We start from the raw sequence: 17,143 nt of genomic DNA on the forward strand, positions 1-17,143 counted from the left end.
GAGAGCTGGACCAGGAAGCAAATTGGCTCAGCCAAAGTGTTTGTCACAGAAGTGAATGGAGATTAAAAAAGGAAAACGGTTTCTAAGTGGAATAGCATGAAGGTGCCTGCGACCATAGGAAGCTTTCTGCACTTGTTGCATATGAGGAGAAGGAGGTCGCCAAAATACATAATCTATTGATCCGTTGAGGTTTTGCAGTTCCCTAATACTTTCCTTTCAGTCATCCAATTCCTGGAGCTTTATGTAAGCTAAAGCATCTGTTTTTCTGGATTGGCAGAACCAGTTGTGTTCCATTTACCTGCTCTTAGCCCAGCATTCCCAGGAATTCCCAGAACATGCTCTGGTTACTTGGAAAACCTCAAACTGATTCCGTAATTTCTGCCCGCAGGACAGAGTGTTACAACAAAAAGTGAGATTTTTATTTTTTTTTTTTTTCCTTCTCAATACCACACAAATAAATGCATGTACACTCCTTAACTTAGCAGTTGAGTATTTACTAAGTGTTGAGGGCTGTACGGTTTGGGGTCTTTTTGTTGTTGCTGTGGGGCTTTACTGTATTTTACAGTGAATTTATATGTTGGGAAGTCTGAAGGTCCGATTTCACCCTGTGTGAAGAGTGAGTGTGGAGAGAAAACACTACGTAATAGTGAAACCTTAAGGAACTGGGACTGCTGAAGCATCATCTAACGCAGTGTTTCTCTGGCTGTGCTTCCCTTCTGAGGCCCTCTGTCTTTGATTAGCATTTCCCTTTTCTCAGAGGGTAAGAAGTCCTTCCACATTAGGAGGACGGAAAAGTGGCTGTAATAGCTGCAAGTATTTACGTTCTCTGGGGAACAGGTAACTAGCTTTAATTGCCGGCAGCAGCTAGGCAATTAGCTGTTCTCTGAGTAGCGTCAACACTTTGTGACCTCCTTTGAACCTTTCTTTGAGCATCCCTTTGAGCTAGAAGCATCCCGGTTTGAGGAGACACAGAGCTAAAGACAAGTAGAATTGTGAAAAAAACATCTCCAAAGAAAAACCAGTTATAAACGTCAATCTGACATTGTGATGGGAATCTTCCTTTTATTGGTTTCTGAAGCTCTTAAAGTTGTTTTAAGCTTTGTAAGAAGCTAGACAGATTGCACTATGAAAATACTATTATGCTGTACTGAGTCGTAAGGGGCACAGTCAGTAATTACCCACCAAGACAAGTTGTCGTCATATGATTTTAATTCTCTATTAGCTTGTTAATTCTGTTCGGCTTGTAGTCTTTCCATTCTTCATCCAATGACAGCCCGAAGGAGTGAGTGTGTCATTGTGTACAGTAGGGGCTTCCTCCATGTGAACTAAGCCCAATTTGGAGATTCTCGATGTAGCAAATACCTTGGCACATACGGTATTTATTCCGTTTCGCAATGACATTGCAGTCACGATCATTTGACTGTTAAAAGACACTCTGCTGTTCATTCTGAGATTTATCAGCTTTGGTGATTGCAGCTCTCTAAGCAGTTGTGATCATGCGGGGTATGCCCAGCTATTCCTGATTATCATTCCCTCAACTAAGTCAGCCTTCGGACCCTCGCTCTGGAAACATGGGTTTTTGTGTACCGAGGGTTTGCAGTTAGGTCTTGCCCCCAACCTCCTGTAGGCTGCAGAGACGGAAGACTGTTTTTGCAGGTGATTGTCTGCTACTGGTAGCCCAGGGAAAAACGAGCAGCACTAATGGTATAAATAATTTGGATTTAACAAGTTTGAGTTGTCTGGACTCACTTTAGTGACCTCTGTACCATCTAAATGTTAAGTACGTAGACTGTTTACTCATCTGCAGGTACGTGAATGAAGCCTACCCTTTGTACTTGATTTTTTAATGGAGAAATTCCTCTCCTAACATGAAAAACGTTTTGGCCTTTCAACTTCACAGAACACAATTTTATCACAAGAAACAGCAAGCAGTTAATGGTGAATGAAATCTAATACAGAACTCTTGGGAACCAAGCTGTTTTTTCTAATGGATATTTTCTCTGCAATTAGACATAGTCCACACCAGAAAAGTCCGCTGCCCTTTTATAATATTCTAGCATGCTTTTTCTCAACAGTTTTGTACGCTTAGCAATTTGGCAAGTTTAAAAACAGCACTCGTAGGATGTTGTTTCATGAATGACTCCAGCACAGCGAAGGTTCCCGTTCTGTAGTTTATAAACAGCCAAAGGTGTAACAGCCAAGAACGCTGCTTTGAGTTGAGATATGCAGTATAGAGGAAGGCTCTCCCTGCCTGAAAAAACATCCTTTTAACTGCTGACTTGACACACATGTGGTAGCTGTATGATCTTTATATAAAAGTATTTAAAAGTAGAATATAAGAGACTCCTTCAAAATATCTACAACCAGTAGTCTGCTATAGTAATAGACAGCATGTCGTACATTTGCATCACCTAAAATTTACTGTGAATAAGCAAGAATAAAATGTTCTGCTCTAAGGAAAAAAAAAAAAGAAGCTACACTGGAATTTGCAACAAATACTTACATAAGCTAAAGAAGTTCTTGGTATGAATTGCCGTCGCTAATGATCTGAGCGACCGGACAAAAATTTCCATCTTATAACTGAAATAACTGTGAGTAGAGAATCAGGGTAAGCCGGTGTGTTCTCTGCTGTCGTGCAGTTTCCTGAGGTGGTGAAACGATGTGAATCCTGTACAGATGATTCTTCATACACTCTTCATTCTGATGATGGCTTGTTCTGGTTTACGAGCAACTTCATTTCTTGCTTATCTATGCTGGAATTTACGCTTTCGGCCTCTTTCTCTTGCTCAGGGACACAAGTGCAGCCCACTGGGATAGTGACGTAGTCTTCCGTGTACACGTAGCGGCCCCCGGCACACGACGAGGTGCGGCGGAGGATGACGGTGGGCATGTACACGGGGGTGCTGCGGAAGTGAAAATTCTCCTCGCCAAAGATCCCCATGAGGCAGCCCTTGCACAGACAGTATGCTTCAGGAATGTACTTAGGGTATCTCGTGGGATCGTATGAAATTCTACAGGAAAGCAAATAATAAAGATTCATTAGTATCTCTCTATGTATTCATCTGGAAAGCATTATTATAAAGTTATTTGACTGTAAACATTTATATAGCGTTTTTGTTGTTGGCTTTTTTTTCTTCTTTTTTTGGCCAGCAAAAACAGCTGTAGTTGTTGCTGTCTGGCTTCTTATTTGTAAAACGGAAAGAAAAAGCATGAACAGCTAACTTACAGAGCTGCTCGGGTCCTACAGGGCACGCTGAAGTATGAAGTGCCTGGCTTTCTGAAATGTGGGATTTGGGGGTTTAAAAGGAGCAAGTCTTGCATTTGACTGAGTGGGTAACTGGAACATTAAAAAAGAACCTTGGACATTTCCAAACTTTTGATCCGCCTTGAATTCTTAAAAATTACTACAACTACTTGTTAGCATTGTTACCATAGAAGCTATGACGTGATGATTTAAAATTTTATAATTTAAATAGAGTTAAGGTATGCTTGGAGTGTTCAGGGTTGTAAATGTTCCTTTTCCTTCAAAGCAGAACTCAGCATTTCTTTCTCTAATTCACCTCTCTTGTCTCTACTTCTCCCTCTAACAGAATAATAACACATGCACGCCTACGCTGAGATAAACTGCAATATTAATGTTTTTGCTGCCCTCTCCTGCTACATTTTGAAGTAAGGCATTGCCCCAAAGGTTCCAGAGTGTGCATCCTCTATTTTTTGTTGTCCTACATTTTGTTGTTTTACCCGTTCACTTTGCTTACTAAAGCACCATTTCTGGAAAGTTCCCATTAGCAGTCGCTGGAAAGCTTGGAGCCTAACTACGGCTTGCACCAACAGAGTCCAAGATACAACATTCCTCACTGGTCACAGTTGGAGGCAGAAATAAAGGCATTATATTAGGGTTTCAAGTAATAGTGATCCTGACTGTCTTAAAACTGGTGTTCTCAGCAGACAGTAAAAGCTGATAAAGTCAGCTTGGTTTTTTTGAAATTAAAAAGGAGTACACAGCATAAAAAATGAAGTGTGTAGTTACAAAGAATATCATGGTGATGATGTATTTGTTGCTTAGTTCTTCACCCACTTTTCTTGCTTATACTGGAAATAATCGCAGGGCATGGCTGTAACTTGTTAATTACAACTGGGTACCATGAGTCCAGCAAAAATGTTTGCATTGCCAGAAAAAGAGGATGTTTTTTACACGTGTAACATAATGCCTGCAGTCCTCCTTGTGCCTGCAACCTCTCCCCAGATCCCCTTCTTCCCTGGCGCTTCAGCACTGGCCCTGCTTCAGAGCTGGTTGAACCACGCGCTGCATGTCAGCGCGGGCCGCCCCTGTGCTCCTTCCCCAGAGCCCTGGGGAGGATGCTGACCCCGCGTTTCTTACCAGCAGCACTCACTCATCTCTCACCTAACAGAAAACCCTTTTCTTCCCCGTGCCCCTGCTCCTCCTTCACACAGCACGCTGTTCACCCACGCGCAGCACGCTGCCAGGCCTCTCCTGCAGGCTGCGGGAGTGGGAGGACGCTCTGGGAGGTCATCTGGGCCAAACGCCTCCACCGAGGCTAGTTTGGATGCGTTTGCTGATGTTTGTCCAGCCTGTTCTTAAAAACCTCCACAGGAGATTCCCCGGTCTGCCCAGAGGCTCTGCTGCATAGTTTGACTGCCTCTTTATTTGGTAAGTTTTCCAGCAGTGAAGCAGAGTGGGGTTTTTCTTGCAAACATAATCAATCATTTCCTGTGCTTGGCCTGGAAATTACAGCAGGGGAGGCTAAAAAAATGAGTAACAGTCAAAGGTTTGATATTAGGGGACGTACACAGCTGTAATGCTTATTGTGATGTGAAGCGCTGCAAAGCCAGTACAGTTTCTTGCACCGGGTTTTAAACCACCCTCTATACAGGATCAGGGTAGGACCACCAAGCAGGAGATGAAGTGGGACAGCTACATGAGAAAAGTGAACAAATGAAGTAACTATCCATCAATATCATTATTTATGGGGTGATACAAACTGAATATACAATGCCCCCCTTCCCGCAGCAGTTTTAAAATAACCATTTGAAAAACTCAGTGGATTTAAAGTGATTCCCTAAATTATGTTTCCCGGAATGCCACAGTCTGCGCATCAGGGCTTGCATCACTGCCCATCCCAAACATGTCAGCCTTTAATCTTTCAAGTGGCCTCTGAGAGGAGAAGGGACTTCTGCTGCAGGAGGGGCAGCGTAAGCCTGCCTCCAGCTGTAACGACACGGGCACTTAATTCAACAAAATCTGCAGCTGCCAAAAAAGCAGCCGGGCTCTCCCTCGCACCTCTGCCCTGTGCTGGTGCTCATGTCCTTCTGGTCACAGGACTGATGGGGGAATATCTCCAACTGGAAAGCAGCCTGGCTGAAAGCTGGATTCGGGTCTTCAGCTGTCTTGCCGCATGTGAGCAGAGTCCTACACAAACGAGGCAGCACGGACACGCAGCTGTAGATGGGGGCGGAGGGGGACTGCTCTTTTCAGGAGGAGTAACGCCAGTGTATCACATTAAAACAAATCTGGAACCACAGCTTTAGACAAACACAAACCCGATTATCCCTTCATCAAAGAAAATACTTTTTTACTGTTATTTTTGTGGTATATATTTTACCGTATATTCTGGATTCTTTGCCTGTTTAAGGAACTTGATTTCCTTGCAGAGAAATGCGACCAGTTCTCCCACAGCCAGACATCTGTGACACTGCAGATGCGTTTTGCAAAGCTTCTCTGTCCCATTTGCACTTGCTTACTTTCCCCAGGAAATACCTTCATGTTACAGGATCTCACACCAATGTGAAATAAAATGTCTGCTAGCCAGCAGAAAGTGGAATACGGTCATTTCTCCTGCGATACATTCCCATTTCAAACCCAAATGTGAATAATTTCAGTGGCAGGCTGTTAAACTCACCGTGTGTCAAGCCAGTATTTCCTATACTGTGTTATCTCTAGCACCTGGTTTATGATGTTACTGGAAAGCACAGAAAAGCTTGATGCAAACAGCACTTCCACTAATAACAAGAGGACCGTGTCAGTGGAATCAGGGTCTACAACAAACTTCCCCATTCTGAATTCTCGTGTGGCAAAAGTCTGGCATCAGTGAGGTTTTCTGGAAGGATGGTGTGGTGTGATTTCCTACTTTATTTGGAAAATCTCTTATATTCTCAAGTGTGGTATAGAAACCGCTACTCCATGAGATGAGGAGTGAAAGGAATCACAGAGGCTCCAAACCCCAAAATGAAGGCAAAACATAGAGGTGGTTTTGCATCCAGACCAGAACTTCAGTAATAACGAACCAGAAGTTGGGGAACAATGCCTCCTGAAACTGAATGCTGCACTAAATGTACACTGCGCTTTGGAACCGTACCCAAGGTTCTGCATCTTCAGCTCAAACCTGTTAAGAAAGGCAACGAATGTAACTGAAGCCTCATTTTACTGTTTCTAGGCAGCCCAGACCGATGGGGTCTGAACTGCCAGCAAACCCCAGTAACCTAGCCATGTGAGGGCACTTGTGTGACCTGCCTTCATGCATTGCATGTAATCACTTTGTGCATACAACGACAGGCTCTCCTGCTGAAGCTTGATGCAACTCCATTACTCCAAGCTCTACCAGTCACATTTTTAAGTCTTCTGCAACAGGACAAACATGTTTGGTTAAACTTGGGTTAAAGAACTGGATAAAAAGCATGCCCCAAGTTCTCCCTGACTCCTTCCTGCGCGTAGTGGAAGATGCACCTAACAGGTGGACACAGCAGTCAGCTGAGAGGAGCTGTTGATGTTGCTGTTAATGCAGCAAGCTGACTGCCTAACCTGTGCTCCTCAGCTGCAAGTGACAGGGCAGCGAGCTGTGCGGGGCTGCTGTGTTTCCATCTGCTGGAACAAGAAGCGGGTTTGTACTGAACTGGAACTGCTAATGAAGTGTTACTTGTTCTAGGTTGCTTTTCCTTATGACCCTGTAAGTGTTTTGAGAGCTCCCAGTGAAAAACAAACTTCCTGCCGTTTATGCACTAAGCCTGGAAATCACGAGAGACGCTTCTGTCACAAGCAAAGCTCTTGCAAAGACTTCATCTGTCTTGTCCTGTACTGCTACTTTCATATGTAGCATTTTTAATAATATTAGCACTTCGTAGTCCAAATCCAGAGAGTCAGATGCTGTGCTGGATTCGGCAGGTACAGCTACCTCTTCAGAAAATCACAGCTGTTGTGAGGCTATTCAGTTACATGAGCACTGTACTTAGCTACCTGCGTATCAAATAAACTAAGCACAACGTAAACTCAACAAAAGAATGCCTGCTACAGAGAAATACTTGCTAAGAGAAAAAAATAGTTGTTAGCTCCTAATCCTGTAAATATTTCAGAGCGCGAAGTAAAGGGACGATGATGTGCATGTTAGACCTCTGATAACATCCAGCTGTTGTACGAGCATGCGCTCAAACCACAAGGACAGCAGTTCTGCGTCCCCTTCTGTTCTTGCCCTCACCTGCATCTCTGGGTCTTGCATGGTGAGCCACACGATAGCGTTAAATCTTGGAAAACGTCCTGGGTAAGGTTCTTGAAAATCATTGGAGTCTTATTTAAAGGAAACGCCACCTCTTGTATGACATTTTTTCAAAAGCACAGCGGACAAGCTTGCCTTTAGTGGTAAAGACAAACTTGCCTGTATTGCTTTTGTTGAGATTTTATGTAAATAAGCACTAAGCCAAGGATGTGTATAAACTGAAATTGTTTTTTAAAAGCAGAAAAAACAAGCTAGGCAACATTTGAGAAAGGGACTAGCTAGGGTTTCATGATCAGGTTAACACTGACAATAACAATTAAATCTCTGTTTTACTCAGTGTTGCTCCCTAGGAACTCAGTACGGGAAAGGAGTTTAAGAAGGAATCCTTAAAGGATGTTGAGAAGCTTTGCTGATTGTTTCATCGTACTGCCTATCAGTAAACAACCCCCCATGGAAATCATCACCTCTCTACAGAAGTTCTTTATTACTTTTCTAGTAGAGACAAAATGTTGGATGCAAAACAAAAGAAGGCAGGCTCAGCTTTTGAGAAACTAAAGCTCTAACCTCATCTTTCAACCCAGTAAGTGAACCTTTAGTAAACACAGGAGTAGGCTCCCAGAGACAGACACAGAAGCCATGAGACTTGGAAATTCAGAATCAGGAATGAATTCTTGAATATACATAAAGGGTTTTGCCAAATTCATGCAGAAGTGTGTTTGCAGAAGCCTCTGAATGTATTCCTATAACTTCCTGTAATTTCTAGCCATGAAAGGTATTAGAGCCCTAAAAGAACAGATAATAAAACTGAAGCCGATGAAAATAAACAGCTGATTAATGGAACAGCACCTGAGGCTGATTAATGGAACAGCAGTCAAAGAAATCACAGATCAGCACTGTCTGCAAACTTGCCATTGACTTCAGTGGGACCAGACGGTTCAACCTTTACACCTAGCTTTATGATCGGAGCCTACAGACATGTAGGCACGTGCTTAAAATTAACCCCTTTTTAATGGCTCGCGTCCGTGAGTAAAGTTGCTTGCACGTGCATCTCTGGAGCTGAGCTTGCCTTGGTAAGGATCCACCATGCTTGTGGCTTCTGTAGATTTTAACAAGCGACACCCATCCTGTGCTGTCGGCAGGACGGTGAGAAAAGCCCCTGCACGAACTCCTGTGAAGCTCCTGTGAAACACAGGAATGGCCAAGGACCACGGCACTTCTTTGCAGAAGCAGGCTTTCTGGGTTTCACTGAGTATCCACGCAATGCTACCAAGAAGGACAAGCAGTGCCTGGAGAGATGTCAGAAACTGGCACACCATCAGCCTGATGACTTCACAGCATGCTGCTTTCAGGGCAGAGCTTCTGCTGCTGACTCTACTTTTTTTAAAAAATGGGTAATTCCTGGACCAGCTTCCTGCAGTGCTGAGCACATCCAGCATCCTCCAGATTTCACTCAGCTCAACTGACTTCAGTTCAGGGAACTCTGATGTCTCTTTATAGCTCTGCAGGGTAAAGAGCGATACAGGTGGCTAAACTTCATGCTCCGAGCTATACATTGATCTCCTGTGACCGTCAGGATGGAATTTCAGTATCAGGCAGATGAATTAATATTTTCCCCTAGCTTTTGCTTGAAATACCAACTGTTAGTTACCTGCCAGCAGCAGGATGTTGGATCAGATGGATGCTTGGTGCAATCCATGTGCAACTCCTTTATCTCTGGGTTGTAGCAAGCCAGAAGTGAAGTAAGTCTTGTAATTTGTATAACAAAATTAAAGATATTAAATACAAAATAAGTAATGAGAACAGAACAAAGACAAGGAAAGAAACCACATAAGGATCACCTGTACTTTTACCCAGTCAAGCCTAATTCTTCCACACTGAACAGAATGACAAACTTGGATACAGGCAGCCAAGTAGGGTGGATGTTATGCACGGATCCCTAAGTAATTTATTTGATTCTTTCTCACAAATGCTGGTTTGAAAAAATTTCAGTTGACTTGAACTGTCATGCGAGCAGAAGAATTACAAGAAGCAGTGTTAAACAGCTGGGAACAGGTGCCTAGGGAGATCTGCAGGGGAAGGTAAGTAGAGCCAGACTTAATATCTTTGTTATTAATGATCTGGAATGGGGAGTATAAACAGTATGTTAATGAAATCTGCAGATGGTCACAACGGGAACTGCTGCAACACCAGTGAAGACAGAGAAATAGCACAATATATCTCAGACATGAAAATGCAGGTCTAAAAGAAAAAAGACCCTGTCTGCATTAAGGAGAAATCAACTGCTCTGTAACTCTTTAGTGGCAGAAAAGAGGCTGGAGAGCTTCTGAAGTCTGCAAGACGCTGGGGCTGGGCAGGAATCTCAATGCAAGATTCAAACAGTGCCAGTCGTGCTTTGGGGGTACCCCATCCTGCCATAAAAGAGGGGACTGCCTGCTCTTCACAGGTGGAACTTGGTGAGCTCACTTCTGGGCCTTCACTGCGTGAATGACCCCAGTGATTCAAAGACACAGCAGCAGGCAACAGCCATGACCCTTGGTAAGATAAGGGAAGGGGAGCAATTTATGAGGAAAACCTGAAAGAATTAGATGTAAGCAGGATCATAAAAATAGTTCGGTAACACAGGAGAGAGCTGTACGCGGATTTTCAGAATAACACCCTTGCCATGGAAAAGAAATTGTTGGGATCATTTAAATGGAGTTGGTTAACCACTGACAAGACATAACGTGCCACGATCTGCTTTAATGGAGAGCAGCACACCCTTTTTGAAGAGACACAGCAGCTCCAATGGGATTTGGGAGACTGCTTAGAGGGTAACGGGGTGAATGCCTGCCACCTGAATGCTGCACAGCAGACCTGATCTTCCTAATGTTTTTTCTATCTGGCTTCACAATCTATGAAACAGCAGGTTGTAATAATAAAAGCACATTACTGTTCATAATGAGCAATTTTGTACTTTACACTTTCATCACACATCTTGCAATGTCTGTTGCTGTCTCATACTGGTAATGGTGAAGTAAAAATGGGATCAAGAGACAAAGCAGTGAGCTCTGCTAACTAGACAGTGTTCTCTCTTATGAACTAAGCCTCTACAGAGCTCCAACTGAAAATAAATACCTGCCCAAAGAGATGTGAGTATGGAAATCACCACTTTCAGACAAGGAGAAAAATTTTCTGATAGCACGAGTGAAAACCAATGTAAAAATACCTGAGCCTACTGGTAGGTGTTCATCATACTTGTTTTTTGCATGTTTAGATTGGTTAAAAAGTTCTCAGTCTGCTTTGAAAAAATGTATTACTAAAAATACTATTTCTAAAAATACTTTGTTTATGAAAGGCTTATTGATCAAATAAACCATTTTTCTCTCAGTAGGATTACTTCTTAAACTAAAAGTGGGCAAAAACCATGCCACAAAATAAATGTTTATGGGAGATTGCTAACAAGGAGATGTATTTAAGTTTGCTGGATATACAGTAACTGTGTCAGAGTATTTATGAAAGATAACACACAGAAAGTAGCAAGAAAGTTCCTTTAAAGTTTGTACGTGTTTTAGCTTCCCATTGCCTGCAGTGTCTTCACAGAAAGCTGGAAATTGTGCCCCCAAATCTGTCACTCTTTTTCAGCCAAAACTACCAGAAGACTTATCAGTGAGAATGGGACCAAAGTTTCCAAGCTTTTTCAGAGTATCCCACAGAAGCGCAGACCCTTGTTTTGGGGTATTAAGCAGCCTAACAGCAGATTTAGTTTGCTTATTTTTTTTTTACACCCCCCTAAAAACAGCCTGTCAGCCACCTCGGAGGATGTGTGTTTGTGAAGTGCTGGTTGAAAACAGATGTAGAGAACTGCGGCACTCATGCCTCTCCTACGCAAACTGGACAGAAAGCCGCTGGGAATATCAGTCTTGGGATACGTGAAGATACAGCTCCGTTGGTCTGCGCCCAGAGCACGTGCTGCTCTCAGGTGCATTTAGAAACCAGCGGTGGCTGGGGTCACAGCTCGGGGAGAGCACCTGAGCCCCATGGGGCTGCCGTGAGGTGATGGGCAGAGTGCTTGGCCGCGGACTGCTGCCGATGGTCCTGTGTGTCCAGCCAGGTTCATCTTGGCGTCCAGTCAGGTTCCCTGCTGAGTCCAGTCAGGTTCCCCCCTGTGCTCAGTCACGTTCACCTCTGTGTCCAGTCATGTTCCTCCCTATGTCCAGTCAGGTTTACCTCTAAGTCCAGTCAGGTTCCCCGCCATGTCCAGTCAGGTTCCTCCCTGTGTCCAGTCAGGTTTCCCTTTGTGTCTAGTCATGTTCCCCTCTGCATCCAGTCAGATTCCCCTCTGTGTCCAGTCAGGTTCCCTTCTGTGTCCAGTCATGTTCTCCCCTGCATCCAGTCATGTTCCTCCCTATGTCCAGTGAGGTTCACCTCTAAGTCCAGTCAGGCTCCTCTCCATGTCCAGTCAGGTTCCCTGCTGTGTCCAGTCAGGTTTCCCCCTCGTGTCCAGTCATGTTCCCCTCTGTGTCCAGTCATGTTGCCTTCTGTGTCCAGTCATGTTCCCCTCTGTGCACAGTTGGGTTCCCTCCCATGTCCAGCCATGTTCCCCTCTGCATCCAGTCAGCCCCCCCTCTGCATGCCGTCCGGCTGGGGCTCTCACACGACGCTGCCCGGACCCCCTTAGGGAGTGCTCCCAGTGCGTGCAGCCGCACCTCGCCCCCCTCCCGCCTCGCCCCCATCCCTCCCCGGCCCCCCTTTCCCCCCGGTCTCTCCTCACCCACCGCCTCCCGCCCGTCCCCGCCGCCCCTCCGAGCAGCGGCATAGACCCCGGAGCCCCCGTCGCCGCCCGTGTCGCCCCCCTCCGAGCCACCCCGACCCCTCTCGCCCCTCCGCCGCTCACCTGTACGCCCAGGGCGAGGCGCTGCGCAGGTTGACGGGCAGCCGGAGCCTCTTGTCGCCGGCCGGCCGTGCCCCCGCCGGGCAGCTGGCGTTGTGCTGGCGGCCGGGCGGCTCGGGCTGCAGGGTGTGGTGGAAGGCGCTGAGCATGCCGGCGGCCAGCCGCCCGTACAGCTGCTCCAGCAGCTCCTCGGGCCGCTCGCCGCAGCTCCGGGGCCGAGCCGGCCGTTTGGGAGCTTTGGCGGCGTCCGAGGGGAGCGGGAGCAGCGCGGCGCACAGCAGCGCCGCCAGCACCTGCAACGACGCCGCCGTCAGCGGGGACGCAGCCGGGCGACCCCCGGACCCCGGCCCCGCCGCCCTGCCCGGCTCCCCCCATGCCCCTGCCCCGGCCCTCGGCTCCCTCCCCGTGGCTCCCCGCCGCCCTTACCCTGCCTCGCTGCATGGCGGCGGCCCGAGGAAGCCGAGGGGAGCCTGCCGCTGGCTCTCCCGCCGGAGGAGCTGTTGGAAAAGTGCCCCGCTCCGCGCTGCATCTCCCCGCGTGCCAGCAGCGTCTCAGGCGCTCCGCGCCGGGAGCTGCCCAGAGACCGGGACCGGGGAGGGGGAACAAGGGGGGGAACCCGCGGCCGGGGTGGATTGGGCACACCGAGCTGCAGAAGTGTCTGGTGCCACCCCTGCTCAAGCAGGGACACCCAGAGCAGGCTGCCCAGGACCACGTCCAGGCGGCTTCTGGAGATCCCCAAGGAGGAGACCCCACAGCCTCTCTGGGGGTCACTGAGCAGAGCCTGGCTCCGGCCTCTCTGCACCCTCCCTTCAGGGATTTAGGGACATGGATGAGATCCCCCTGAGCCTCCTCTTCTCCAGGCTGAGCAGCCCCAGCTCTCACAGCCTCTCCTCACAGCAGAGATGCTCCAGTGCCTTCATCATCCTGGTGGCCCTGCCTTGGGCTCTCTCCAGTATGCCCAGGTCCCTCTGGTACTGGGGAGCCCAGAACTGGACCCAGCACTCCAGGTGTGGCCTCACCAGTGCTGCCTAGAGGGGAAGGATCACCACCTGTGACCTGCTGGCAATACTTTTCCTAATGCAGCCCAGGATACTGCAAGCTTCCTTTACAGCAAGAGCACATTGCTGCCTCATGTTCAGCTTGGTGCCCAGCAGGACCACCTTGGCCTTTTTTGCACAGCTGCTTTCCACCTGGGTTGCCCCCAATAAGTCCTGGTGACTGGGTTTTTTCCTCTCCAGGTGAAGGACTTTGCATTTTTCCTTGTTGAACTCTATGAGGTGCTGACAGCCCATTTCCCCAGCCTGTTGAGGTCCCTCTGGATGGCAGCATGGCCCTCTGCTGTATCAGCTACACCTCCCAGCTTTGTGTCATCTGTAAACTTGATGAGGGCACATTCTGCCCAGATTCATACATATCATTAATGAAGACAATGAACAGGACTGGACCCATTATTAACCCCTAGGGCACATTGATAGTGAGTGTCCTCCAACATGACTTTGTGCCACTAGCCACTACTCTCTAGGCCTGGGCATTCAGCCAGTTTTCTGTCCACCTCACTGTCTGCTAATCCAGCTTCATCATCTTGTCTATGAGGATATTATGGAAGACTGTTTCAAAAGTATTACTGACAATATCTACTGCTCTCCCCTCCTCTAATGGGACAGCCATTACATCTTAAGTCAAGCATGACTTCCCCTTGGTGAGTCCATGCTTCCTACACCTGGTGGTTTTCTTGTCCTTCATATTCCTGGAAACGCTTTCCAGGATTAGCTGCTCCATCACCTTCCCAGGGACTGCTGTGAAGCTGACTGGCTTGTGGTTCCCTAGGTCCTCTTCCTTGCCCTTCTTGAAGATAGGAGTGTCGTTTTCTTTCCTCCAGTGCTTGGATGCTTCTCCCAGTTGTCATGATCATTTGAAAATTATTGAGAGAGTCCTTGCCATAACATCAGCCAGCTCCCTTAGCACTCATAGGTGCATCCCATCAGGGCCCAATTGATGTACGTATTTGCAATTTGATGAAGTATTGCCTGACTTATCAAGTACCTTCTTCCACCAAGGGGGTATGTCTTCCTTGCTCTAGCCATTTCCACTGGTTTCTGGGACCTGTGATGCCTGAAAGCCAGTCTTGCTGGTAAAGACTGAGGTGAAAGTGTCATCCAGTACCTCAGCCTTCTCTGTGGTCTGCGTAACCAGGTCCATTTTCTTACTCATTAATGGGCCCACATTTTCCCTAGTGTTCCTTTTGTCACCTATGAACTCACAGAAGTCCTTCTTGTCGTCTTTTACATCTCTGGCCAGATTCAATTCAATTTGGGCTTTAGCTTTCCTAACTTCATCCCTGGATTCTCAGACAATGACTCTGTCTTCTTCCCAGGTTACCTGTCCTTGCTTCTACCCTCTCTATGCTTCATTTTTGTGTGGAGCTCCTTGTTTATCCACAAAGGCCTCCTGGCATTTTTGCCTGACTTCCTGCTCATTGGGATGGACCTCTCTTGAGTCTGGAGGAGGAGATCCTTGAATGTCAACCAGCTTTCCTGGGCCCCTCTTCCATCCTATGGGCTGTACCAAGCAGATCTTTGAAGAGACCAAAGTCATAAGGGTAGTAAAGCTTGCTTTTTGCCTACCAGAGCCCTTCCCTCTGGATCCTGTGAAACCTCAGCTTGGTACCACAGAAATACAAGACATCAATTTCACAGACCACGCCAGATTTAAAACATAATGATCTGGCATACTTAATGTGATTAAGTGACTTAATTTCATGGGTTTTGAAAAGTGATTAAGTTGAGCCCAAATGTGATTTTTGTGGGTTTGGTACCTTATGAATCATAAGTCGGTAAATACTCATGCACGAGAGGTATCATAACCTTGAACTGTATGGGATTTGAATCAGGTTTCAGCTCTGAGGAAGGACTTCTTTTCTAATGGAATTCAAAACTTTTTCCTTTGCAGTCTTTGTGTCCTGGGGCAACAGGCTGTGGAGAGTGGCTTTCCATTTATCCTCATCCAGCCTAACCCCAAGCCCTGTACTACACCTGTCCTAGTGTAACTTCAACACCTCCAAGTGATGTGTTGCAACATGATTAAGACTTATCGTAACACATCTTTTTATAATACTCTTCTTATGTTAAACCAGTATCTTTTCTTAACACTTTCTGAGTTGCTTGAGGATGTCTCACTTGGCTTTACATCAACATTACTGGGAGAAGTCTGGCTCAAAACTTCAGAGCGGAAGGAGTGGAAACAATGCCATAGATGTTAAATTGCCAAAAAATTTAAGGCTCTGAGTTTCTAGAAAATATTCCAATTCTGTACACTAGTTGCGTCATACTATCCAATTAGCAATCTCACTGATTCAAGTAATAATAAAAAGAATCATAGGAAGGCAACTGATGAGATTCCAGTACACAGGAACTAAAACAGTGCAGTACTCATGACAGTGGACCCCAGAGACTTCTGAATTGTAAAAAAATTGGCTTATATACTTTGGTAAAACTTAGATTCTACCACGACTTTTAGGAGTTATTGAAATGTTATTAATGTACTGGTATTGTACCATTGTCATTGACTTATGGAAAAACCTACAAGGACTTCCATGGGTAATGGATGTTTTCTAACAGAAGACAGGTAAGACAGTGAAATGCTTTCCTTTGAAGGCCTCAGATGAAATCACCAGACAGAGCACAGAGCATCCCAGTTGTGCCCAACCCCATGGTGAGGTCTGCATAGAGCCTGTTAGGCACAACATGCCCCAGCCTCCTGCCTCCTCATGCTGAATGAAGGACGTGACTGGTGCCTCACGTCCCATGTGTTTCTGTACTGCTGTGTGACTGTCCATTTGCCACATTTTGAAACCCTCATACCTACATGATCTCAGAGCACCGACTGGCTTCCCACTCCCTTTATATCATTATGTGTGCATAACAAAATATTTACAGATTTCTGTACACATATAATAGAAGGGGTGTAGAATATGCTTAAATATATATTTATATATATTTATTTATTTATATGCATATATCACATATAAAGATATTTAAATATGATAAGGAAACAAGGACCACACAAACCAGAAGAACCAGCCATTAGGTTCATGAATTGGAAACTTTTGTTTTGAGATGCACTTTGAGATTAAACTGGGCCTGTTTAGCCTGGAAAAGAGAAGACTGAGGGGAGACCTCATTATGTATACAAATAGCTGAGGGGAGGGTGTCAAGAGGATGGAGCCGGTCTCTTTTCAGTTGTGCCCAGTGAGAGGATGAGAGGCAACAGACACAAACTGAAGCACAGGCGATTCTGGCTCAATACGAGGGGGCACTTCTGTACTGTGAGGTGACAGAGCTCTGGGACAGGTTGCCCAGAGAGGTTGTGGAGTCTCCTTCTCTGGAGATATTCAAACCCTGCCTGGATGCCATCCTGCGCAATGTGCTCTAGGTGATCCTGCTCGGCAGGGGGGTTGGACTAAATGATCTTCAGAGATCATGATCTGCCAACCTCGGCCGTTCTGTGATTCTGTGATTTTCACACAGAGAAACAGCAAGGGCATGGAGCTCCCCTCATCAGAGCTGTGGGACACATCCAGCTGCCTGTGAGCCCAGTCTGGTCCTGCAGCTGCAAAACCAGGGTAACACCAACAGACACGGGCAGCAGCCACCCTCAGTAGGCAAGGACAGCCCTTGCTCTGGCAAAGGGCTCTCCCCACCACAGGCCAAGGCTGCCTGTTAGTCCCACATCTCCCTGGTGGCCAAAAGACACAGCTGTGGTCTGG

General features: G+C 46.4%; 1 protein-coding gene across 1 annotated transcript; it reads right to left on the reverse strand.

Moving 5' to 3' along the window:
* Positions 1–1,037: 1,037 nt before the first annotated feature.
* On the reverse strand, positions 1,038–13,396 carry IL17D (interleukin 17D). Its single transcript, XM_080583717.1, has 3 exons — positions 12,805–13,396; positions 12,382–12,671; positions 1,038–3,011 (listed from the first exon to the last, which is right to left on the reverse strand). Exons 1-3 carry the CDS (start codon positions 12,817–12,819, stop codon positions 2,696–2,698), a joined length of 621 nt encoding a protein of 206 aa, XP_080439843.1. The 5' UTR covers positions 12,820–13,396; the 3' UTR covers positions 1,038–2,695.
* Between the last annotated feature and the right edge of the window lie 3,747 nt (positions 13,397–17,143).

Source organism: Anser brachyrhynchus (genome assembly GCF_964034855.1).
Source record: "Anser brachyrhynchus genome assembly, chromosome: 1".
NCBI lineage: Eukaryota > Metazoa > Chordata > Aves > Anseriformes > Anatidae > Anser > Anser brachyrhynchus.